General features: G+C 35.3%; 1 protein-coding gene across 2 annotated transcripts in view; it reads left to right on the forward strand.

Moving 5' to 3' along the window:
• Nucleotides 1-16,555, forward strand: part of UBQLN1 (ubiquilin 1) — a 43,718-nt gene extending 27,163 nt beyond the window's left edge. Inside the window, exons 5-11 of one of the 2 annotated variants that reach the window (XM_079113858.1) lie at nucleotides 695-853; nucleotides 1,015-1,249; nucleotides 7,401-7,543; nucleotides 10,502-10,585; nucleotides 11,788-11,903; nucleotides 12,144-12,312; nucleotides 14,582-16,555. In XM_079113858.1, coding sequence (XP_078969984.1) covers nucleotides 695-853; nucleotides 1,015-1,249; nucleotides 7,401-7,543; nucleotides 10,502-10,585; nucleotides 11,788-11,903; nucleotides 12,144-12,312; nucleotides 14,582-14,734 — 1,059 coding nt within the window. In that variant the 3' untranslated portion in view covers nucleotides 14,735-16,555. The remainder of the gene's footprint in view (nucleotides 1-694; nucleotides 854-1,014; nucleotides 1,250-7,400; nucleotides 7,544-10,501; nucleotides 10,586-11,787; nucleotides 11,904-12,143; nucleotides 12,313-14,581) is intronic. The other variant, XM_079113859.1, reaches the window with a different exon arrangement.
• The last annotated feature ends 10,564 nt before the right edge of the window (nucleotides 16,556-27,119 follow it).

Consider the following 27,119-nt stretch of genomic DNA (forward strand, 5'->3'; position numbering starts at 1 on the left):
CTGACTTAAACATTGTAACAAATTGGGTTTAAAGCTCAAATTGGCTTTTATTTGTGATTCTGGATTTATACTTCATTCTGTATATTAAAGTAAGTCTTCTCATGAGTGGAGCAAAGGAAGTTAGCATTTAGGAGATTAAAAAAGGGCTGAAGAAAGTAGAAATAGGGAACCAGGTGCAGTAGCGTACACCTGTAATCCCAGTGGCTTGGGGAGGCTGAGTCAGGAGGATCACAAGTTCAAAACCAGCCCCAGCAATTTAGCAAGGCCGTGTCTCAAAATAAAAATTCAAAAATGAAGAAAAAGGGTTGGGGATGTGGCTGAGTTAGTAGAGGGGTTGAGCCCCAGGAGTTCAGTCCCTCTACTAAACAAACAACAACAAAAGAAAAAGAAAGTAGAAGTAGGGAAGAAAAAGCAGACTGAAGGTTGACCCTTATAAAGAGTTGCTTTCCTGTTATGCTGATTAAGGTTAACTAGAATCTCTCGTTTTGTTTTTTTGAACTAGCTTTCCAAGTTCAGTTTGATTACCTGGCACATAGTAGCACAGGTGACTCCATTCTGGTTTGGTTTGGTGTACTGGGGCCTAATGGAAGAGGCTAGTCTGAAACAATGACTTTCCATAAACTTTACCAGTAGTTAATGGATAAGGTAATTCTTACGCATTTCACTTTTTTTTAACACATTTTTTCTTTCTTAGACATTGGAACTTGCCAGGAATCCAGCAATGATGCAGGAAATGATGAGAAACCAGGACCGAGCCTTGAGCAACCTTGAAAGTATACCAGGAGGTTATAATGCTTTACGGCGCATGTACACGGACATTCAGGAACCTATGCTGAGTGCTGCACAAGAGCAGGTGATGCACTTGTTCCAAGGCTCAGGCCCCATAGTAGCTCCTAAAACCAATGTGTGTGTGATTGAGGGGTGCCTTTATGTGTGGAATGTGATTTCGTTAAAAAACAGTTCTATATCTATTACTTAAAAGCTTATTTCCGATTTTTATGTCTTTTATTGCAGTTTGGTGGTAATCCATTTGCTTCCTTAGTGAGCAATACATCCTCAGGTGAAGGCAGTCAACCTTCTCGTACAGAAAATAGGGATCCCTTACCCAATCCATGGGCTCCACAGGCTTCCCAGGGCTCATCAGCTTCTAGTGGCACTACGAACACTGTGAGTGGCACTGCTGGTAGTGCTGCCAGTGGCACTTCTGGACAGAGTACTACTGGGCCAAATTTAGTGCCTGGAGTAGGAGGTATGTGTATAACAATTCATGTTTTTTTTTTTTTTTTTTTTTTTTATTCTTCACCTACAATGGGATAATAATAAATATTGCTGTGTTGTTTGTGTAGTTGTATGGTGTATACCTTCTGTGAAGTATCTTTTACTGTTGCAAGTTTCGTGGGTTTTTTTAGAGGGGAGAAAGGATTTTTTAAATTGTATACATTTGTGGAGTTCAGCATGTTTTGATATATGTATACATTGTGGAGTGATTAAATCAAGCTGATTAGCATTTGTCACTCATACACTTACTATTTTGTGTGGTGAGAATAAAGTTTATTAACAGTTTCTAGGTGTAAAGTACATTATTATTAATTATAGTCATCATGCTATACTATATACCTCCAGAACTTACTCATAGAAAGATTTTAAACAGAGGAATGATGAAAAAAACACTCTGGTCACTATTTTAATTATCTATTGGAAAAACCAAAATTAATGAAGGAAGCTTGATTATGAGGTCATTCAAGTAATGTAGAACAAATGAAATTATGACTGAGGAGGTGACCAAAAAATAGAAGGTAGAAAAATAAGCAGCTGTCCACTTATTGACAGAGAAGTAGGGGGAATGAAAGATAACTACCCTTCCTAGTCCCACCATATATTTGTTTTTTATTGAGATATAATTTGCATAAAATGCTTTTTTGGGGGGAGGGTACTGGAAATTAACACAGGGCACTTAACTACTGAGCCACATCCCTGCCCTTTTTAATTTTGAGATTGGTTCTTACTATGTTGCTTATCCTTGTTAAATTGCTGATGCTGGTCTTGAACTTGCAATGCTTCTGTCTCAGCCTCTTGAGTCGTTGGGATTATAGGCATGCTCACTGTACCTGTACATTTTAGGTGTCTATTTCTACATGTTTCAGTGAATTTGTATAACTAGGTCACTGCTGCCCTGATTAGGACATGAAACATTTCCATCACTCCAATCAATTTTTTTCTTGTCTTTTTTTCTATTCAGTTCTTTCTACCATATGGACAGCCACTGATCTTTTTGCCACTGTGGATTAGTTTCCACTGCTTGTGCCTTATTTTCTTTCACACATTGTTTTTGAAAGTCATTCATGTTTCTCTAGTTTATTCCTTATTGTTGAAAAGTATTGCCTTGTATGGGACCTTTTTAGCCTAACTTCTCTCAACTTTATAAAAGCTGAAGAAAAAAAGGAATTAGAATTGAAACTTGGAAAAACCTGGAAGGGATAGAAGCAGTATATGGTAGAATCTTGGCAGCAACCAAATGGAACTGTTTTGTGGCCAACAGAGTGGTCTGTGGGTACTTTAAAATTGAGGCATATGTTGAGTTAGAGAGGGTGTCACATGATTCATATAAACTAGGGCTCCAGTATAGGCACAATTAAAGGATCTGGATAGTATATCCATTTTTCTCTGGAAGGAACTAGTCTTGACTCCATCCTTAGATAATGGCTGTCATTGGGCTTGATGAATGTTTTGCATTGTGCTTTCTTAAGTTTCACTGTGTTTTCAAAGCAAACCTATAGAACCAATTGATGTGTGTCCATTTCTTAGGCCATTTCTTTCTGAAGGCTTGGGTTTAGGTATGGGTTTATGTAGAACAAGATGTTCAAATCTTAAAATTGTTTCTCAGTAAACATGATTCATTTCTTTGCTGAGTGCTTCTGGTTCCTTTGGGAAGATCCTTGGAATCTGACATCTAATAAATCATGTATGTTCCTATGTTCAAGGCCATTGATGACAGCAAATTTTTTGTTTTCTAAAGGACTTTAAATATGTTATGTTTAATCATTTGTGTGCATTATGGTACAAAGGGCTACTGCAGATTTCCAGAGGCAGTTCTGTGTCTTCACATCCTCCTAAGAGTTCTGAGAAAAGTGGGTGGTAGTCTTATTTCAACAGCAGATAAACTGAAGTGCAGAGGGAATACGCAGTTATCTGTGTTATTACTAGAGCATGTTTCTTTGATTTTTGTCCTGTTTTTTTTATAGCAGGATGTTCACAGTAACAAGTTTTGTCTAACATACAAAAAATTAGTTTTGCAACTTTTACTGAGGTTTTTAATTTAATGACTTGGTGTTCTAATGTTTTATGTTGGTGCTCCCATCAAGTAAAAACAAGAAATAACAAAAATGAACTTACTCTGCCAGCCTGTAGAGTTGTCAGGACATAGATACATGCCTAATTCTAACTCAGCTCTTTGAATTTTGAGACTTATTTGTATATTTGTATATATACATATATACATGTAACAAATTCTTTACTCGCTTTCTATAAAAACAATACTGTAGAAAGTGAAGAATTTTGGCAAACTTTTCATGTAAAGGGTCAGATGACACTTGAGGTTTTGCATGCCAAGAGGCAAAATTTAAGACTATTACATTGTGGAAGAACAAAATACCACAGGTTTTTTTTTTTTTTTTTTGGTGCAATTAAAAATACAGTAATAATTAAGTACATTTTTAGAATACGTATCTCCTAATGAGAGGAATGGACTTTTAGAGGATGCCATTTTGTTTAATTGGGGTTCACAATTTTTTTAACCAAAATTGTATATGTTCACCTGTTAATACTGATATGTAATGAGACTTTTATATCATTTAAAATATGAATTTATTTCAAAAGTATATGATTTTAATAGTATATTTATCAGTTGGGAAAGGCATGTATAGAATTTTATTAGATTCTTTGACTTTTAGCATGCCCATTACATTGTAAATTAATTACTTCAAATTGAAAGTAGTAGCTCCTCAATTACATGGTTCAGTGAATTTTCAAATGTGGAAATTCCTTTACATTTGTGTTGAGCTGAAAGTGCTGCTGGTAATGTAAACTCAAAAATAAATCTGCAAATTGTGGAAGGGGACATTTTGTTTCTTGTTGCAATTTTTTAAAAATATTTTTTAGTTGTCGATGTATCTTTTTAAAAATTTCATAAATATATATATATATATACACACACACACACGCGTATATATGTTTGTATATAGGTATGTATGTATATTTTTTTGAGAATTGAACCCAGTGCCTCATACATGCTAGGCAAGTACTCTACCACTGAGCCAAAACCCTAGCCCTTGTTGCAATTTTTGATAGCACAAAAATATGCTTTGACTTTCCTTGTGATTTCAGTTTTAGGAGTCAGAATGACTTGACTACAGTGTGAGTTTCACATGTAAATGATAAATTCACTGAGAAACATTACCAAATCTATAGGAAAAACTAATTTTTAAAGTTACTAAGTGTTTAATGATACAGGTTTTGTTGTGGCCTCATTTAGAAAAATTTTAATCTGGGTCATGAAACTTTACCTTTGTTAAGCCACCAACTTTCTGTGTTTGGGCATGTCAGGATATTGAACTATTTCTAACAAAAATTCATGGGATTGACTTTTTTAACTTTATAAGAGTAAATGGTGTTTATCATTGATACTTCAACTAGTTCAGTAACATTGTAGATTAAAATATTTTCCAGGGTACCTGTTGACGAATAAGATAATGAATAACCATAGTTGTTAACTACCTTTTTATTTTTATAAGCTTTGTAGATTGGTCCAACTCGATCCCTCAGATTCCCTATATGTATTTTTATCAACATCCTGTGTAGTACATCTTAGCAGATTCTACTGTTCTGAAGTACAAATATTTTCTCAGCTTTGAAAATAGTCTCACTTTAGTTGTTCCATGCAGACTATTTATATGAAACCAATTTTTCAGTCACTTCAAACTTGGCATTGACTTCTCAAGTAAAATAGAACCAAGTGGTGTCATAACATCTGTAGACTCATCTGGAAGGAATATCATTCAGAATCATTTGTGTTGTTTTTAAATTGAATATTGTTGTCGTGTTTAATGTCCTTAACTCTTTGAGAAAACACTGTTCTCCCCAGGTTAGTAGGCTTAAGTTTGTTTTCTCTGGACACATTTATTTGGCTGCTGCAATTAACATTTAATTAACTGCTTATTAGTCACTGTGGGTATATGACTTTCCTTGATTGACTAACAAACAAGCCACTTGAAAATTTAGCTTTGGTTCTAGCCTTATTTTCAATTTTTATTTTGTGAGGAAATTTAGTCGTGATGAGATGTTTAAATTTTGTTATTTTTCTGACCATTGCTTTCTTGTGAGTAGGAAATATTGTGATAAGTGCTTAGTCTGGCAGTGTCTATGTAGTATTCTTCAATGCCATTTCATAATAAACACAGTGTTTTGTCATCTAATTTGATGAGATAATCTATACTCTACCATGCCTTTAAAGCATGGATTTGTAGTCCATTTCTCCCTTCCTTTTATCTTCTTTTTGATATGATTGGTTATGTACTGGTAATGAAAAAATGCTACATCAATTTCATGGGACATGAATTATAACTGATTGACTTGTTGGTGGCACACTGAGGAGCAATATGAAGCAGTGATAGTGCTACACTCTGTTGCAAGTATTCCAGCTCTGCTTTTGTGGTGCAAAAGTACCACCCATAGATAATAAACAAGTCAGCATGACTGTTCCAATAAGATAGGATTTACAGACACTAAAACTTGAATTTCAGATAGTTTCCACATGTCATAAAATACTTATGAAGGATGCCTCCCCTCCAACTGTTTGAAAATGTAAAAACAATTTTTACCCTATGGGCTATACCAAAACATGTTGTGGGTCAGATTTGTCCTGCATGCAAATCTTGGATTCTGGAATATAGAAAAACTAAATTGATACTTCCAACTTGAGAAAATAGGAAAAACAAATTATTATAAACAGTATTACATAAATTAGAAAGATAGAAGTCAAGTGTATTAATGCCTGATAAAAGTACTTTCAATGGAATAATAGAAGGAAAGTGACAAAGCTAATGAGTTAACATAATAGAATATCTTTGAGTTTGAGTATATATAGTCATCAATTGAAAGTTGGGTGTATAACTTTCTATTCAAGTTAAAAAATTAGTTTTCAAAGAAAATTGCCTAAATAGTAGAGTTATCACATTGAATTCACATAAATTCAGCTGTAGCTCTTAGCCAAAGAGAGAAGAAAAGTGAGGATAATAAGAACAAACATTTTACACATTAATTTGTCACAACCATCCTATATAGTAGGTAATATTTTTTCTATTTTACAGATGGGGAAACAAATATGAAGAAGTTAAATAACTTGCCCAAGGTTGTGTAGTTAGGTTGGATTTGAACTATTTGAGATCACAAGTCGTCCTCTACTTCATGTACAAACAGAGAAACAAGATGTATCCCATTTGTTTACAATAAAAATGAATTTTAAAAAAAATCACAAGTTGTCTTTTACTGGTATATTTTGGGCATGTAGTTTTAGAGATCTTAGTTTTAAAATTCTTAATTAGTTCAGTAAGAACATAATATGTAACAGTAGTCCCACTTACCTGAGAGGATACATCGCAAGACCCCCAGTAGATACCTAAAACTTCAGAGTATCAGTCCCTGTGTGCTGTTTTTTCCCCTAAAACATAAATACACAAATTTAATGTCTTTCCCATCTACTAAACATTTATCATGAACTACGGCCATAACTTTTGCAGTCTAACTTCTGTGTTCTGAAGGGAACAGCAAAACTAGCATGAATTTCCTTTTCTTTTACAGTTTTACAGGCTCTGTTTCTTACTGTGAATCTTAGTAGAGTCCTCATATTTTTTCCTTTTAATAAACTTTGATCTTTTCATTAAAAGAAACATACTTAATGGCATTTCTGGCATCTCTGAATTTCCAGCAATATAGTTCTTGTGCTTTGGAGCCCTTATTGAGAAAAATAAAGGTTACTCTGAACACAAGCCTTGTGATACTTTGACATTTAGCTATTAAGTGACAAAATGGATGCGTAGTATATATAGTGTGATATAGTGTGGATACGCTTGATGAAAGGGGTGGAGCAGGACAGTATGAGATGTCATCATGGTAATCTAAAACATCTTGCAATTTAAAACTTATGTGTTATTCACTTCTGAAAATTTTCACTTAATATTTAGGGTCTGTGTAAAGTGAATCTATTGTTAAGGGAGAGCTCCTGTATTCAGCTGCAGTTGCTAAAATTTAATCACAGTGTATAGTATATTTTAAAGCTTTAATTTTGGTTATGTAAGTTTTCCTTAATATAATGTCTTTTTTTTTTTTTTCCCCTAAACTTTCAGCTAGTATGTTTAACACACCAGGAATGCAGAGCTTGTTGCAACAAATAACTGAAAACCCACAGCTTATGCAAAACATGTTGTCTGCTCCCTACATGAGAAGTATGATGCAGTCACTAAGCCAGAATCCAGATCTTGCTGCTCAGGTGAGTTTTTCAATTTTATTAAATAGCACTTCAGTATGAACTAAAGTAGCCTAGTACAGTACTATTGATTTTGTGTTGTATGTGCTAACTTTAACACATTAGAAATGTAGATAAAGAGCATCTCCAACTTTTTGGATAGTTTTGTTTTTTGCGTGGTAAATTAATAATTTCATACATAATTGAAACAGCTTCATCTCTACCTCATTGGCTACAAAGTCTGAAAGATGTGCAGGTTTACTTTATGTGTGTTGAGTTAGGAAATGAGTACAAAAGTTTTAGGTTACCCTCTCAAAGGTATATTCTTCTGTGAAGTGTGAATCTTTTAAAAGCTATTAAGAATAGTATCAATACATTTGAAAGACATTTATGTGTTAGACTGCCCAGATTGTAATTGCCATGCTAACAGAACAGCCGAAATCTTTTATTAAAAGCAGAGAGGAATTTATGAGAACAGTGTCCCCCACATCTCCCAAGTTTATACATTGGTCTATTATTGAATTATTTGTTTTCCAGTTTGTTTTTCTGGAGAGGCCAAAACTAAGAAAATCAGTGAATCTCAACACTGGCTGAACCATTCAAGATCATTTGGGGAGGATTTTTTTTTTTTTTTTTTTTTTTTAAATGCTGGTGCTTCAATCCTTAGAAATTTTGACAGAATTAGATTGCATCTTCTTTTTTTAACCTTCCAAGTTCCTTGAGGTGATTGCGATACACTTCCAGATTTGGCAACAGTGGGCTTGTAAAACCATGAAGAATGTATTGAGCCTTGCTCATCTGTAGTTTATATTTGCTGTTTATTAAAAATGGCTTTTGTTGTCAAAATATACTATGCTGTCATGTATATCTAAAAAGAACAAATGAAAAAAATGACTTTTGTAGCCAGTTGTGGTGGTGCATGCCTATTAATCCCAGAACTTGGGAGACTGAGGCTGGAGGATCACAAGTTCATGGTTGTCCTGGGCAACTTAGTGAGACCCTGCCTCAAAATAAAAAAGACTGGATGTAACTCAGTTATAGAGCACCTCTGAGTTCAGTCCCCAGTACCAAAAAAATAAAAAGGATGGAGGGGAGACTTTTGTAGAATCTTAGGAATTTAAAATACTTTCCTTTATGTTTAATCCCATTTCTTAATTTTTAAAAACTTAAATATTCACTTTTCTTCATTTTGTTAGATGAAATGGCTTTTATATTTTAAACTCTAGAACCCTATTAATAGAAGTATATAGCATTATGCCTTTGCAGTATAATAATTTGCCATTAAAAATTTTGTGCAATTGGAAATACAGAACAATTTTTAAGACAGTTTTTATTTGTTTTTAAAAATTTGTGTATTTGACTAATAAACAATACTGGATGTGTATCTTCCTTTTGGAATTTGACCTTCAAAAGCACATTCCCAGCCATCGTAATCATAATTTTATATTTATAAGAACTTGAGTACTTTAACGTACTGTTTTTTACTCCAAAAATAAAATGTTAAAAAAGAATGGCTAGGTACAGATGGATGTCTTTTACTCTGAGAAACTTTTCCAGTGTACTTTGGTTATCAGAGAATCAACGTTTGTAGTTTCTGTATTCCACTTTTGATTTTTTAAATATTCAAAAAGCAGTCTTATAAGTATAAAAACTGTATTAATTGTGGTATGAAGTCAGGTAAGTTAGGGGAAATATCCTATTCAAAGGAAATGATTTTCTGAGAAAGAATATGTTTAAGATGGCATATTTTTTTCTGTTAGTTTAAATGACATAAATCTTGAAAAGTAATTGTGGTAATCACATTAAAATGTTCATAATAAAGAAGTATTTGACTGGAGCCAATAAAGAAGCAGGTTTGTTGACCTCAAGTTGGTATTTTATTTTCTGTGAAGTTATTTATCATTTTGAAATGAATATTATACGTCCATAAATCATTGTCTTATTCCTTCATTGATTATTGCGTTGAAATTAAAGATCCATTTTGCAGCAATGGATGACCTAGAAGAGGGAGGGGAACTCTCTTTACTTGTAGCATTTATATATAATTGCTCTTTGATATGGCTAGCTACACTTGAGGGCAGAGGTCATTTCCTCCCTAGACTTGAGGCAGGTAAATAAGCTATCAATAAATCACTGTTAGTTGACTTTGCACTTTAGGGAAAATTTGTCTTTTTCAAAACTATAAGAATCTATTAGTTCCTGGTTTTGCTGTTTGTGTATTGTAATTTAATTTCAGACATCCCGCATCATGTTAATATTGACCCTGACTAAATTCTTGATACCTGATGGTTAGGAGGTAATGCCACTTGTATTATCTCTGGTGGTAGTGAGGTGACATCCAGATGCTAATCTTGGTGTTCTCTAATGGATTTACATCTTTTAGGTCTTAAAGCATTTTAATAGTTTTCCCAGAGGACTGTTGGTGCTAGTTATGGCTGGTTTTCACCTAACAGCTCCATTTCTCTGGCAAGTTGGTTGCGTTTTGTGATGTTATTTTTCTGGACATAATATTAACTGTTTTGTAGTAGGCAGGGAGATATAGTGGTTCCAGATCTGGATTTTCTCTGTGCTTACCAATTGTGCTTCAAGGTTTCTAAGCAAGCCATGTATAGTATTGATGTTTATGTTTATTCTTTCGTGTAGCAGAAAATGTATCCTCATGAGAGTCACTTACTCCCATTTTTCTTTCTAAAGTGGAGATTCACCTTTGCTCAAGGAAAAGCCTAAGAAAATGATTGCTTATAATTTTTTGGAATATTGCATGTCATTATAATAATCACCACTCTCATGGAGACAGATGATGCCCCCCGCCCCCAGGTCCTTCTTTTGGACAGTATTTTTCCCTTTTTTAAAAAATTTATGTTCTACCTTCCTCTCTTTTAAGTGCCAGCTTAGGCACTTAGGGAAGATAGAATATTAAACAAGGTACATTACTTGTTTCAGATATTTCCAGTTAAAATTGTTTGAACACTTGCCCCATAGATGATGCTGAATAATCCCTTATTTGCTGGAAATCCTCAGCTTCAAGAACAAATGAGACAACAGCTCCCAACTTTCCTCCAACAAGTGAGTAAGAAAAGATGCTAGCTATCTTCGGTAATGATTTGCTTGAAAAAGTTTGATGAACATTTTCCTTGCTCTTCTCTGGCTGATAGCAAAATATAGAATAGAATATGATAATCCTGTCCATTTGCAGAGAATTCAGCTTGATCCTACCTTAGCCCCATTTCACTGCTGACCTTTTGGATATATTTCTTAAATGTAAGTTCTGAGGAAAGAGCCACTTTTTTTTCCCCCTTTTCTTTTGTGGATTCAGGATTTTGAATGCTTTGTTAATACCATAAACCATTTCCTTTCACTTTACTAACTTTGAAGTACTATGTTGTGTTGTGTTATACTTTATGGTTTTAATCTCAAATAACAGAAAAGAGCTACCCTGTTCTATCGTATAGGTTGGATTCTTTGTAATGTTTTAATTTCTTGTAAATTAATAGAAAGCCTGTTTTCTAAGGGATAGATCTCATTTACCCAAACTTGGAATTTTGTAAAATTAAAATGGTTAGTGTTGTCATACTAGGAAGGTTTTATTATAAAAAAGTACTGAGTTTGCCATGATATTTTATTATTTAAAAAGGTAAATGAAAAGTCAATTTTGGTGTTTTGCAACTGGTAGTTGTAGGGCTTTATATATTATGCAAATGATTTTCAGTCCTGTAATTCTTTAGCTAAGGTTAGTTATTGTTCTTGATCTATTGTAATGATGTAAGCCTATTTTTTGGTCAGGTGGTGAATATCTGGAGGTAGATAAGCTGAACCCAGGACACATATTTTAACTTGAATTTTAGAACTATTGTTTTAGAGTGAACATTATTGGCAAATTGTTACATTAGCAACAGATAACACTTGGTCAGGAGGAATAAGTGGCTTTCACCATATTGTTGTATAAATTGTGCATTTGGAGGTTGTCTCTTAGAAATAATAAATTTTTCTTCTGTTGGAGAAGGGGAATAATTGTGACTTCTGAAGTCACTCCTGGTTATCTTCCATTATGAAAATGGCTTTCATGATGGACTTGGGATCAAGTAATGATTTGCATACTACATTTGCTGTCAAAGAGGAGGACTTGTGTTTATTTTGGGGAAAGAAATTGTAGGTTATTGTTTGGAAGTAAGGTTTTAGGTTGGTCTCAAGAAATATAGGAAAGAAAAAATGTGAAAATTTAGTGACACTGATTTTAATTGTAACCACTGGTTTTCTTTTTTCCTTAGATGCAGAATCCTGATACACTGTCAGCAATGTCAAACCCCAGAGCAATGCAGGCCTTGTTACAGATTCAGCAGGGTTTACAAACATTAGCGACGGAAGCCCCTGGCCTCATCCCAGGGTAGGCTTATTTGGGGAAGATTATGAAAGTGCTTAATGGTTGCTTTCTCTGAGAATTTCACATTTAATGTCATTCTGCCTGTTTTTGATTGAGATTGTTTTTAGTGAGAATTTTCAAGTTATAAATGCTTATTTTTAAGAAGGCAATTAATAATGTGTTAAAATGTGTGTGATTCACTACCTATTCTGGACTCTAGTTTTGCAAGTCCTTAGGTTTGTTATGAATTTGTGCTTTCTTTAGATTTACTCCTGGCCTGGGGGCATTAGGAAACACTGGAGGCTCTTCAGGAACCAATGGGTCTAGCACTACACCTAGTGAAAACACAAGCCCCACATCAGGAACCACTGAACCTGGACACCAACAATTTATTCAACAAATGCTGCAGGCTCTTGCTGGAGTAAATCCTCAGGTAACAGTTTCTTTCTGTTCAAGGTTTGCCTTCCTTTTAGATATTTAGGAATTTCCAAAAATAAAAAAGGGGGAAAAAAAAGTAGCTCTTTCGTATTTTGACTAATGAAAAGCACAGTTTTAAGGATATTGAATCTAAAAATAAGCATTATGAAAATTCAACTTTGGTGCTATATCATATGCTAAAGGAAGCATTGTTAATTCTTGGGAAGACTGTTTTAATCCAGTGCCTTATTTTTTTTAGAAGTATCCTCTAAGTGTTATGCATTGAAACACCTGTTTGAAAATCATTTGAAAAGGTTTTGTTTTACAAAATTTGGTCAATGAGGAATAGAAGCTTAATTATTCTTAGAACCCCCTGGATAGTTGTAGTGTAGTCTTTTTATTTTTACTTGGAGAAACTCTGTCTCACTTTACCTACCATCACATCATCTACTGTGTAACTTGTGAACTTGTGTTACACACACACACACACACACACACACACACCCACACACACCCTGCCTCTCAGAAATAGGGACCAGCTAATAATGTTGTTGTATCTGTAAACATTTATTGGCTTTACCAAGAATGTACTGTTAGAAAAAGGTGATTGCCAGTTCAAACCTATTTTAATAGGTTGCCTCCATACTACTGCATGGAAAAAAAAGTTTCAATATCTGTTAGGTGGTAATTTCAAGCTTTGCTAAATGCAATAAACAAGGGAGGGTGTTAACTTTTATGTGGGCTTGCTTTTCTTTTTTTTTCTTTTTTTTTTTGGTACTGATGATTGAACCCAGGGGCGCATTATCACTGAGCCACATCTGCATCCTTGTTTATTAATTTTTTATTTTGAGACAGGGTCTTCCCAAGTTGCTTAGGGCCTCACTAAGTTGCTGAAGCTAAACTTTGAACTTACCATCTTCCTGCCTCAGCCTCCCGAGCTGCTGGGATTATAGGCATGCATCACCATACCCAGCTCCTATGTTTATATTCCTGATAGCTTGCATAGTTTCTAGCTTATGGTGGGTACTCAGTAGATGTTCATGGAATTAATACGAACAAAAGACTGGTTATTTGACAAATTAATCTTTATATAAGTTGAGCAGTCTCTCCATTACCAGGTAGACTAGGATTGTTTGGATATTCATGTTTTTGTTTTACCTCCTTTCTGAAAGATTTGATGTGGCCGAATTGTCAGGATAGGACTATAGTTTATGACCCTAAAAGCAGAATTGGCTAGTGAAGTAATTAAATCTGAACCTCATTGGAACTTTAGGTTTTTATACACAAGAATACTTACAAAATTACTCAACTAGTAAGTAGCCACATCTTTATTTCTAAACTATTTGCTTTTGTATTTTTTGAATGTTCATGAGCCTGTATAAGAATGAGGTTTATTCTGCTGCTGCTTTTTAGTTTTTGTTTTTTGGGTAGTGCTGGGAATTGAGCCCAGCGCCTTTTGTCTGCTAGGCATGCACCCTAGCACTGAACTATATTCCTAGACCATGATCTGTTTGAAATGATAAGTGTAAATTAGAGTGAATTCAAGTGCCTAATGAATTTTAAATATGTTGAATGTTGGATAATGTTCTTTTTAATTAGTACATCTCGGTTTTATACAGAATGGTGGGTTTCATTACGTATATTTGTCTGTATGTAAAAAGCAGAATTTGATCAATTTTACTCCCTCATATTCCTTTCTCTTTCCCTTCACTCCAGTGTTCACCCATGTACTTTCATGGCATCTATTTTTCCTTGTTCCCCCCTCCCAAGCTTCCACATATGAGGGAAAACATCTGATACTTCTCTCTGACTCTGGTTTATTTTGCTCAAAATTATATTCTCCAATTCATCCATTTTCCTGCAAATAAAATCACATATGTACCATATTTTTTTTATCCATTCATCAGTTAACAGACAGATTGTGAATTATGTTGCTATAACCATGGGTGTGCAGGTATCTTCAGTTCCTTGTATAGCTGGATCATATGGTTAGTTCTTTTTTAGTTTTTTGAGGAATCTCCATGCTAATTTCATAGTAGTTGTATAATTTACATAATACATTCCCACCAACAATGATATAAGTGTTTTCTTTTTCCTCCTGTCCCTTCTAGCACTTAACATTATTTGTATTATTGATGATTGGAGAGGCAGGGCTTATAAGGCTCAGTAGCTCAGCATATGTTGTAAAAAAGCAGTTAAAACATTTAAAGTTATTTAGGTGTGAAGTGGACTGGTTTCTCTTCCAGTGAGTTTGTTTGTTTATCTGTCTATTTATTTATTAACAGCTACAGAATCCAGAAGTCCGATTTCAGCAACAACTGGAACAGCTCAGTGCAATGGGATTTTTGAACCGTGAAGCAAACTTACAAGCACTAATAGCAACAGGAGGTGATATTAATGCAGCTATTGAAAGGTTACTGGGTTCCCAGCCATCATAGCAGCACTTCTGTATCTTGAAAAAAATGTAATTTATTTTTGATAACGGCTCTTAAATCTTTAAAATACCTGCTTTATTTCATTTTGACTCTTGGAATTCTGTGTTGTTATAAACAAACCCAATATGATGCATTTTAAGGTGGAGTGCAGTAAGATGTGTGGGTATTTCTGTGTTTTTCTTTTTTGGAACAGTGGGAATCAATGCTTTTTCATTTAAGGCTACTGCATGCATCAAACACTTCTGCATTTCTTGTAATTTTTTAAAAACATCACCTTTTATAGTTGGGTGAGAACAGATTTTGTCCTGCATCTGCCCATTTTATTTGCTTTTTAAACGTTAGCCTATGGTAGTAATTTATGTAGAATAAAAGCATTAAAAAGAAGCAAATCATTTGCGCTCTATAATTTGTGGTACAATATTGCTTATTGTGACTTGGCATGTATTTTTTGCAAACAAAATGCTGTAAGATTTTACTACTGACAGTTTTTGCTTTATTTGTATACTGTATGCACATTTGGGACTGCATTTCTAGAAACATACGGTGATAGGTTATCTGAACAGAATACCCATAACTAGAAAAGTAAAAATAAGGAAATACTCTTAAAGCTTAGTGTTTCCTGATTGTATAGAATCTTACAGCATCTTTGATGAACATCTCAGCAAAAGTGCCGGATAGTCAGGTTTGTTAAAAATATAAGTAGAAAAGCTGATTCTGGTTACCTGTTTAGGGACATTTAATTGTACAGACAACATAATGTAACATTGTCTCAACATTCACAGATTGTAAATTACCTTAATCTTTGTGCAAACTGAAGGAGCACCTTAGTATACCCCAAGATGCATTTGCCTAGGTCTTTTCAGCTTCTCCCATAGGTAGTTTAACAGGCATTACAATTTGTAATTGAAATATTGCTTTCACTGAAAGTGTTGATGTTTCAGTTACTTTTAATCGCCATATAAAAATAGAACAATCTTTTGGGTTTATCGGTTTTTTCATGCACACGCAATACATGAATTTAAAATGATTTGTGAGCCACTTGTTTCTGAAGTGTTTGGATAGTTCTATTAAGAAATAGTTAAATATTGTGCTTTACAGAGACTCAGAGAAGGGAATGGGGGAGGGGGGACGAGACGGAATCTATCCTGAATTGGGCCAGCCTAAACTAAATAATACTGGCAACCAAGATTCTGTTAGGATTTCTGTGCATATAGTGTAGTCACGAAGTCTTACTCGGGGTGAAAAAGAGCCGTTTAAACAATGTTGAGTACATTTGGCTGTTCTACAGCCTTTTTCTTCCCTCCCCAAAGAAGTTCTCTTTGCCTGACTCTCAAATTGTTGGGGTGGTACATTCCTTTAGGACCAATTAAAACATAACTTTTAGGGTCAGTAATATATTTGGCTGACTCTGTTTCAGTATTCTCTTAGGTCGTTATTTCTCTCATGTACAGTTTCAGGAAATTAAAATGTTAAAGTAACCTAAAATGAGTTCAGACCAATAAAATCAAGGGAAATACAAGATGAATTCCATTATTTCTGTAAGTTGCTTGCTATTAAAAAAGGTCAAAAGGCCAGGTTGCCCACCAGTCCATGCACTGTTCTGACACCATCCCCAGGAGGAAAACATGTACAGAGGTCAGGGTGGAGGCATGACCACAGGAGGTTAAGGATGGTGTTCATGTGTCTTTACTCTTTCTGCCTTATGCCTCAGTCTGGTTTAAAGACTTTTGTATTGGTGAATGGCAGTATACAGTGTGGGACAATGTCATAACTAATTTGATGATTTATTAATCACAAAATAACAATAAATCTCTAGCTTTTACACTTGGTTTGTCTTGCCTCTTTTGTAGAAAGATAAAGATGTTTTCTCTGTGTCTTTTCAAAGCTGTTGGAGTAGATTCACCCCAGGTTTTGTCACACTTTACTCTTTAGTAATTTTTCAAGCTTCCCCAATGAAAATGTTGCATACGCTATGTTGTGTAGCTCACTGGGAAGGGATGTGATTTGGGCTCTACCCTTTTTGGTTCTGACTAATTAATTCGACTTTGAGTAAGATATCATGATTTCTTTATTATGAATCTGGTGAGACCTAGAGGGTATCCTAGACTGGGCAGTCGTAAAATCTTAAAGTACCTTTAAGAGTGGCAGTGGCATGAGTTTTTATTTGTTACTGATGTGTTTATCTTAGATCCAAATATTTGTTGAAGAGTTCAAAATTCCACTTTCTGGTGGTGTGAAAGCCATACATATTCAGAAGAATATATACTTTACATTTTGAATTTTGATATTTCTCCAGGCTAGCAATATGTGATATGATACTCAATTTGGGATGCTGGGGAGGCAGCAGCAGCAACAAGCCATTCCTCTTAGTCAAGCACTTAAACATGAGGGTAAAAGATCGATACTCTAGGTATATCATGTTGCTAGACTGTGATGTTTGGTAGGTTAGGTGTATTAAATGCATTTTTGACTTAATGGTGTTTTTTCCACTTATTATATGCTTATCAGGAAATGAGCATATTGTAAGTTGACAAACATGTTTGAAATTCTTAAAAGCACTAAACAGACACTTAAAATACTATAGGCCTAAACTGTTCTCATACTGAGTTATTTAGTACAAATTGAAAATAAAGAATAGACTGGAATAGAATAGAATAACATTTCAGGATTTTATTTCCCAAGTGGAATTTGTATGATATAGCCTAAATAAAGTGTAGCAAATATTGAACAAACAGAAATGACAGCCGGCCTGTGTATATTCAGAATCTTGAATTTCAAACTTGATTTAAATATAGTAATGAAAAGAGGTTTTGGATTTGGAGAGACATTATTACTATGTTAACAGGTGTAAATCACTGACAAAATATAACAAAAGATAAAAATTTGTTAGTGACAAAAGTGAAACTAGATATATAAAACCAAAAAAGATGTTGTGGTTAAGGTAAGGAAATCCTGATGTTGTACTTTATTTCAGAGTTTACTATTATACTTGTTAAAAGTTACAAGAAATCCTGCAGTAGTTTGTTTGAAAGTGGTTACTCCAGACTTTGCTAATCTTCTCTGGTGTTGCACATGATATTTAGCTATTTTCTTGGGCATATATAAGGCTTGCCATTCTTTCAGGGCTCAGTTCTGAAGTCTTTAAACTTTGCTAACCCAGTGATTTATGTATTCTGAACTAGTTTAACATTTGCCATCAACTGCTGCATTCTTCTCATGCACCTCACAGTGCTTCTTTGATCTGTTTTGTTTTTCTTTCACTTTTCGGCTCTGAAATTGTCAGTTAAGTAACATCAGATGTCCTTCTCAGCTTCTCTATTATCTTTTCTCATAGGCATCCATTACCTCAGAAAGTTGTCATTTATTGAACATTTATTAATCTTTCCAGTTGCTTAAAGTATAGCAGTAACTACAACAAGGTTCTGTCTACATGGGACTCACATAGTAGAACGTAGAGAGTCATATAGTAAACAGAACATTTGCCTGCCAGGAAATGATAATACTTTAGTGAAAAATTCAGCATAGTAAGGAGGCTAGGTCAGGAAGGGAGTTGTGGTTGTTCTTACATAAGATAGGGAAAGCCTCATTTACAGGGTGACATTTAAACAGAGACATCTTGGGTGTATGTGAAGAACTTGCCAAGAAGAGAGACAACTAATGAAAAAGCCCTTGAATTGTGAGCATTCTAAGTAAGTTTGGTAGAACACAGGAGTTAGGGGGCTGGGCAAAGTGATCTAGGGAGAAAGCAGTATAGAGAATAAGATTGGAGAGATGATAGGGTTGGTGGTGGCTCTGGGGTTTGACATGGTGGACTTGTTAATTTTGTGTTTTACTCCCAGCATTTGTGATTATTAGTTATGGAATTGGAGGAGAATTTGCATTTCTGACAAATTCCTAGATGAGAACCACTGAACTAGGAAACCCAGGGTAGAAGCAGGGAGACTGGTAGAGCAATAATTTAGCTCAGAGATCACAGGTGCTTGGGCTGGGTTGGTAGTAGTATGAGGTACTAAGTAGCAGCAAATTTGGGGTTGTTTTGAAGATAGAACCAGTAAGATTTTTTAATAGTGGAGGTTTGAAGTAAAGAACAAGAGAATAGTTAAGCAGGGTGAGCAAAATAAACATGAGGAGAGTGTAAATCAGAAGTTTAGTTTTGACATGTTTGTTGAATATACTTAACATATTAATTGGGAGATAATGAGAGGGCAGTTGTAAAAACTGCAAAGCAAATGAATTGATAGTTGGAAGGTGAGAACTTAGCTCCTGAAAGAAAGTGAAGAAATTTATTCACAGGGATGGGTGTGATTGATTGATTGTTCAATGCTCCAGCTTCATGTGCTATGACAAGGGGTTTAAAGTGGTGGGGAAAGTTTAGAGTGGACTGAAGAGATAGTGAGGGTCACAGAAATTGCAGTAATTGTAGGGAGGGGTGTGTGTTGGTGGTGTGGAAGTTTGCCTTTCTTCTTTCAGGTTGGGAAATCCATCATGTTTGTATTCTATTGGGAGTGATCAGTGTGTGATCATTTGCACAAGAGGTGGGGGAAGCAGTCTTAGGGGAATTGTTTTCTACCAAAAATCACAGATAGGAGTTATTGCTCATTTTTGATTCCCAATGTAGGTTACTTTTTAAAATCTTTGTTTTTTAAATAAAATCACTTAGTTGCCTGGGCTAAGAGGGTTTCCTTGTCTTTCCAGTAGTCATTTTCTCAACTGGGACTGCCTTTCATTGTCAGGAAAAAGTGTCTTTGTGTATACATTTGAACTACTCTTCGTGGGCAACCCTTTCTGCAGTAGTGGAAAAGTACCTCCTTTCTAACATTTCTGTTTTGGTGAGATTGAGTAGAATGGAATTGAGATTTCCTCTAGAACTAGGACAGTGGTGGAACATATTCTCAGTTTGTAATCCCAATATATATGTGTTAATATTTGTTTTTCTAATTAAAACACAACTGGTCTAGACAGCCTACTCCTGTCTTGCTTTACTCCATTCTACCTTAGAATACTGGTAGGCATGGATAGGGGCTCTAGTTTTTCTTCAAAAAGCCCAAAGGTGAGTAAATGTGGAGCCAGATTATTTAATGGGCACATAATCACTTATGCATTCATACTAGATTTGATTTATTGGTTCTTTTTAGTTATACATGACAATATAATCTATTTTGATATATTTATACAAACATGGAATGTATCTTATTCTAATTAGGATCCCAGTCTTGTGAATGTACATGATGTTGACATTCATTGTGGTGTATTCATATACGTACATAGGAAAGTCATGTCAGATTTTTTCACAGACTAGATTTTTTTTTTTTTTAAAGAAAAGTTATTCAAACATATTCTTCACTCCTTACACTTGCCAAAGAGGGGAGGGAATTTTTGTGGTTGAGTGTTGTCTAAGTTTCATAACCAAATACTCCATAAGTTGATGGTTTAGAAGCAAGTCAAACCCCCTCCCAAACCCCCTACCCCCCTTGATACTGGGGAATGAACCCAGGGCCTTAAGTATACTAGGCAAGTGCTCTCTCCACTGTGTTACATCCCCATCATTTATTTTGTTTATGAATGAGCATTTTTAGCAGGACTTCGTAAATATAGCTATGGTGGTTTGCCTGGGTGTGGAGAATTTACTTTGAAGAAGGGTCATTCATATGGCTTTAGGTGCATGCTTTCATCTGAGAGTGTAATCAGGATCTTAATCTTAATTCAGGGCTGCTTGTGCTTCTGTACAATGTTGTGAATGGATTTCAAGAGCAGATGCTTAAGAAAATGGAAGCTGCCATCTTTTGAAATCCTAGACCCAGTGTCATTTCTTCCATATCTAATAGATAAGCAAGTCTTAGCTTGTCTAGATTTAAGAGAAGTTAGAGACCCCATTGCTTGATGGGAAGACTATGAAAGAATTTGTGAACATCTTAATCCACCACGCATTTTAATCCCAGTAGGAGAAAAATGATGAGCACAGTTTTCTACTTAACGGTTCCTTTCTAAGAAGAGTCATGACTCAGCTGCTTGTTGAATATTGTAGAAGGAACAGGTTATACTTGACTTTGAGTACGGCTCTCTGGGGAACAGTCTGTGTAAAAGAAGCATACATTCTAGCCTATTTCTTCCATGTGGCAGGGAGTTTAGGGAGATGGGCATGACCCCTGTAGGGAAGGCCTTTGACTTGTATTTTTCCTTTTCAAAAAACTGGTAAAATACCCATGATACAAAATCTACCATTATAGTTATTTTAAAGGGTACGATTCAGTGGCATTAAGTACATTTACATTGTTGCATCATCACTATCAGCTAGAACTTTTTCATCACCCAAAATGAAACCCTGTAGCCATTCTTTTCTATTCTCCCCTCACTCCAGTTCCTGGCATCTGCCAGTTTGCTTTGTCTCTGCATTTATGTACTCTGCAAGGTTCATATATAATATATGTCTTCATGTCTGGCTTCTTTCACTTAGCGTGTTCCTGAGGCCCATCCATATTGTGTAGTGTGTTTGATTTCATGGCTGAATGATATTTCTTCATATGTATTTGCCACATTTTACTTATTTTATCTGTTGATGAACATTTCACTAATTTGCTTGTTGTGAATAATAATTCAGTGAACATTGGTGTACAAGTTTGAATTTGTTTTCAGTTTTTTGGGATATGTACCTTGGAGTGGAATTACTGGGTCATATGGTAATTCTATTTTTAGATTTTTGAGATAGAGCTGCTAATTTATTTTCCACAGGGGCTGTATCTCCCCTGCCCCCTTTTTTTAATGCAGCTCTGAACATTGAAACCAGGGGTGTTCTACCACTGAGCTATATCCCCAACCTATGTTATTTTTTTATTTTTGAGACATGGTCTTGCTTAGTTGCACAGGCTGGCTTTGAACTTAAAATCTACCTCAGTGTCCTGAGTAACTGGGATGACAGTTGGTGCACCACTGTACCCAATGGATACATACCGTTTTTAATTCTTGCCATCAGTTACTATGTCCTTGCTAACACTTCGAAGGTTTTTTTTTTTTTTTTTTAATATCCATTCTGGTAGGTGTGAAGTGGTATCTCCTTGCAGTTTTGATTTGCATTTCCCTAATGAATTAACAGTGATAAACATTTTTCCATCTGTTTATTGGCCCTTTATCTTTGGAGAAATGTCTATTTAAGTTCTTTGCCCATTTGTGATCTAGTTTTTCTGTTTTTCTTTGTTGTGCTTTTTTTTAATTTTTTTGCCGTGCTGGGGATTGAACCCAGGGCCTCGTGCTTGCAAGGCAATCATTCTACCAACTGAGCTATATCCCCAGCCCAATAACTTTATTTATTTTATTTTTATGTGGTGCTGAGGATAGAACCTAGTGCCTCACACATGCTAGGCAAGTGCTCTGCCACTGAGTTACAACCTCAGCCCTGTTGTGCTGTGTTATGTCATAGCTAAGACTCCATGGCCAAATCCAACATCACAAAGATTTTCACCTATGTTTTCCAAGTTTTATGATTCTAGTTGTAGATCACCGATCCACTTGTTATTTTTGTTTAATTTGTAATTGGTCTGTGGGTCTGGATTTGCAAGGAGAAGACTAGAATATTTTACCCATTCCCACCCCCACTCTTCAAGGGGAAAGAAAAAAGAACAAGGACAAACAATGCATCAAAGAAAACAGGATTACTGGATGTTGAAATGGTGCTGGTGACATTCCCAGATCATCTTGGAATGACCAAATAGAGGTGTCCAGTGCTTGCCTCATTCACAAGTTAGAATCAAAACAATGAATGAATAGTTGCATTTCAGGGGAAGTGACTGAGGAAGAACATTGGCTCTCAGCAAGGAACAGATGGGAACCTTGTAGTGCATGGAAAATTGTTGATTGAGCTTGCAGCTGATACTCCTTGGGATTTTAAGCTTTACCTCCTTGAACCTTCATAGTCTTGACATGTGCCTCAGGGCCTTGGTATTACTTGCTTGCATCTTCAAATCTTCTGTTGTCCTTCTTGGCAAAATGCATGTTCCTCAAGAGTTTGGGGTGTTATACCCTTAAGAGATTCATATCTTTGTGATTGGGGTTTCTTTATGCCATTTTTAGGACTGATTTTATGTGGTATTGTTCTTGGACTTGGCTACATCTTAACTGTAACCCGTGGCTCCCTAAATATCTGGATCCAAAAAAGGAAACAACATTTTTATACTAATAACAATACTAATAACAGACTGGCTGAAAGAGAAATAAAAAATGTAATGCTGTTCATGGTAACTTCAAAACTAACAAACACTATGATAAATTTGACAGTGAAAATTACAGTGAAGAAAGAAATTAAAAAGGACACACAAAACAATGGAAAAACATCTCATGCTTTAGATTGGAGGAATTGACATTCTTAAAATGTCCGTACTACCCAAAGCAATGTGTAGATTCAGCATCAACATACCAATGTTGTTTTTCACAGAATTAGAAAAAAACATAAAATGGATATGGAATCACAGAAGATCCAGAATAGCCAAAACAGTCCTAAACATCCCCCCCCAAACCAACACAAAACCAAAGCTGGAGGCAGCAGTCAGTATCTGACTTCAAAATATAGTACAAAACTGTAGTGATCAAAACTGCGTGTTAACCAGCATAAAAACATGAGAAGATGGAACAGAATAGAAATTTGAAAATTAATCTGTCTTTTCAGCCAACTGATTTTTCAAGAAAGGTGCCAGAGGGTACGTTGGAGATAGGATAGTCTCTTAAATACATGCTGGGAAATCAGAGTATTTATATGTGCAGATGAATGAAACTTGCCCCGTCTCATTATGTACAAAAGTCTATTCAAAATGGATCAAGGATCTAAATGTAAGACCCCAAATTATTAAACTGCTAGAAGAAAACATATACTTCCAAGATGTTGGGCTAAGCAGAGATTTTTTTTTTTTATAAGATTCTAAAAGCACAAGCAATAAAAGCAAAGCTGGACAAATGGGATTATATTAACCTAAGAAGCTTTACGCAGTAAAGAAAACAGTTAAGAAGTGACCTAGAGAATGGGAGAAAAATTTGAAATTATTCATATGACAAAAAATACCCAGAATATGTAAGGAATTCAATGGGAAAAAAGATGAAAAATGGGCAAAGGATCTGAATAGACATTCCTTTTTTAATTTAATTTTTAAAAATTTGTTCTTTCTAGTTAGTTATACATGACAGAATGTACTTTGACATATTATACATATGTGGAGTACAACTTCATATTGTATGTAATGTGAAGTTACATTGGTCATGTATTCATACATGAACATAGGAAAGTAATATTCTATTCATTATACTGTCTTTCCCTGAATAGACATTTCTTTAAAGAAAATACAGAAATGGCCTAAAGCTATATGAAAAATGCTCAATATCACTAGTCATCAGACAGATGCACATCAAAATTTTAATGAGATACCATCTCATAAAAGGTAGAATGGCTATTATCAGAAAGACAATGCTGGTGAGGATGCAGACAACCCAATGCACTCCTGGTGGGAATGTGAATTAGTACAGGCATTGTTGAAGATGGGAGTTCTTCAGAAGACTGAAAAATAGAACTACCCTATGAACCAACAATCCTATTGGTATATATCCAAAGGAAATTACATCATTATATCAAGGAGATATCTGCACACTTGTGTTTATTTCAGCCCTACACAACCAAATATAAAATCATCTGAGCTGTCTTATCAGTGGATTAATGGATAAAGAAAATGAGGTATATTTACATGAAAACTATTCAGACATGAAAAAGGATGAAATCCCCTTTCATTTGCAACAACATGGAGGGAATTGGAGGACATAATGTTAAGTGGAACTAGGTACAAAGATTGCATGTTCTCGTTTGTGGAAACTTAAAAAGTTGATTATATAAAAGTAGTAAACAGGTCACTAAAGGATAAGAAGGATGGGGGAGAGTAACAGCAAAAGGGTGGACCATGGGTACCAAAACAGAGGGAAACTCATTCTAACGTTCTGTAGCACAGTAGAGTAACTATAGTCTACAACAGCTGTACATTTCCAAATAACTAGAGAAGAGTTAGAAGTTTCCCAACACAAAAATAGTATTTGAGGAGATGGAAATGCCAATTACCTTGATTTCATCATTGTATAAAATTATAATACTGTACCCAGTGTATAAGTACAAATACGTCAATTTAAAAATCAATAAAAAAATGTTGCTGGCTGTAAACAATACTTTGACTACCCTGAACTCTGGTTTTCACAGAACAATCTTGGAAGTTCTGTATTTCCTTTTCTCATTGCTTTCTCATCATACTCCCATACATGACCACCCAAAATGACTGTTCTCTTGAAGATATGATTTGTGTCATATCCTCAGTCACTAGGCCTACTGTGCATCTCTTCATTGTATGCCTTGTGAACACTGATCCCAATTTTAAAGTGGAACTGTTAGAAGTCCCAGCATCACATATGCATAGGCAGTGGGTGCAAACAAGCCTCGTAAAGGCATGTGGTGAAATGTTTATGCAGAAGATATGTGAGTGATACTGATGATTTCTGTTCAAAGGAGAAAGGCATGAAACATTGATGACACAGTGAGGCAAGTAGATGGTGATAGTTTTGTGGGCATCCTTAAGAAATTGAAGCATTAGTTGAGAGTTACAGAGAATTTTAGTCAGCAAAGGCATGGTAGTTCTCAAGCCGTGCTTCACATTTGAATCAACTAGAGATTAAAAGATTTGTTCTCTCTGGGTGGGTGAAGCTCAGGCATGATTTTTTAAAAAAGTTCCCAGAATGATTGTAATAAGCTACCAGCATTGAGAACCATTGATTTAAAGGAAATGGGAATTTATTAGTGATTTAAAGCAATGCTTCTCAAATTGTACACAAATCACCTGGGATCTTGTTAAAATGCATGTTCTGATTGAGAAACTAACTAAAAAAGTATTCAAGACAAATGTGAAGCACTGAAACCATAAAACTCTTAGAAGAAAACAGATGCAAATTTTTGTGTCCTTGGTTTTTTTCAGTGGTTTCTTAGATAGGACACCAAAAACTCAAGCAACCAGTGAAAAAATAGGTAAGTAGTACTTCACTGTACTTAAAAACTTCTGTGCTTCAGAGGAGATAATCATAAAAGTAAAAAAATCCAGAGAGTGAGCAATATTGCAAGTCATGTATATGACAAAGGACTGATTCATCTCAATAAAGACAAGTCAACAACAACAAAAGAATCCCTTAAAATAGAACTGAAGAAAAATATTGTTTCTTCAAATATAAACAGGGCAATAAGCACATGAAAAGATGCTCCACATGATGAAACCATAGGTGGTGCCACTTTGCACTTACTAGGATGGCTTTAATCACAAGGACCAACCAGTAAATGTGAGGATGTGAAGATATTGGAACCCTCTTCCCTTGCTGGTGAGAATGTAAAGTACTGTGGCCACTTGGAAAATAGTTGAACATTTTCTCAAAAAGACTTAACTGTGGAGTTAAGTCATTTCCACTGTTTGGTTTGTATGTATCCAAGAAATACAAGAACATGGTTCTACAAAAACTTGAACATGAATGAATATTCATGACAGCATTATTTTTAATAGCCAAAAGGAGAAACTATCCAAATATCTGTAAATGCATGGATTTTTAAAATGTAGTGTATCCATACAAAGAAATACTGTTCAGCAACAAAAAGGAATGAAATACTGATACAGGCTAAGCAGGGCCAGACTCTTCCTTCCCTCCCTCCTTCCTTCCTTCCTTTCTTCCTTCCTTCCTCCCTCCCTCCCTCCCTCCCTCCCTCCCTCCTTCCCTCCCTCCCTCTCTCCCTTCCTTCCTTTCCTTTTCTTTTTCTTCTCTCTCTCTTTTTTTTTTTTTTTTTTTTTCTCTTCTCTCTCTTCTTTTCTTTTTTCTTTTCTTCTTTTCAACTCAGGCCCTGGGTGCTCCCTGGACATAAGTGTTGGTTGGTGTTGGATGTGATAGATAACTTCTCAAGGTCTTTTCATTTCCACTTAGCTTATCCACAAGAATCCTACTACAGAAGAGAAAGTGGTATATGTCCTGAGACATTAACCCACTACTCATGTCACTCAAGCCTGTGATCTCAGTATAATCAATTCAGTGAAAATGGGAGAGTATCCTTGCATGTATTATTCTCCCTAGGTCCAGAGTTCCCCTTTTCCCTCCCCCTGCTACTGGGAATTGAATACAGTACCTGGCAAATGCAAAGTAAGCACTCTACCACTGAGCTATACCCATCTTGAGACAGGATGTCACTAAGTTACTTAGGCTGACCTTGAACTTGGAATCCTTGGACTTGGGTCATCATGGCCAAATTTCTTCTTTCTTACACGTGAGCATATACAGTGGGGAATATTAATCTAATGAAGCAATTATTTGTAACCCTAGAGGAAAATTTGGCTCAGATTTCACT

This window comes from Sciurus vulgaris, assembly GCF_902686455.1.
Source record: "Sciurus vulgaris genome assembly, chromosome: 15".
Lineage (NCBI taxonomy): Eukaryota > Metazoa > Chordata > Mammalia > Rodentia > Sciuridae > Sciurus > Sciurus vulgaris.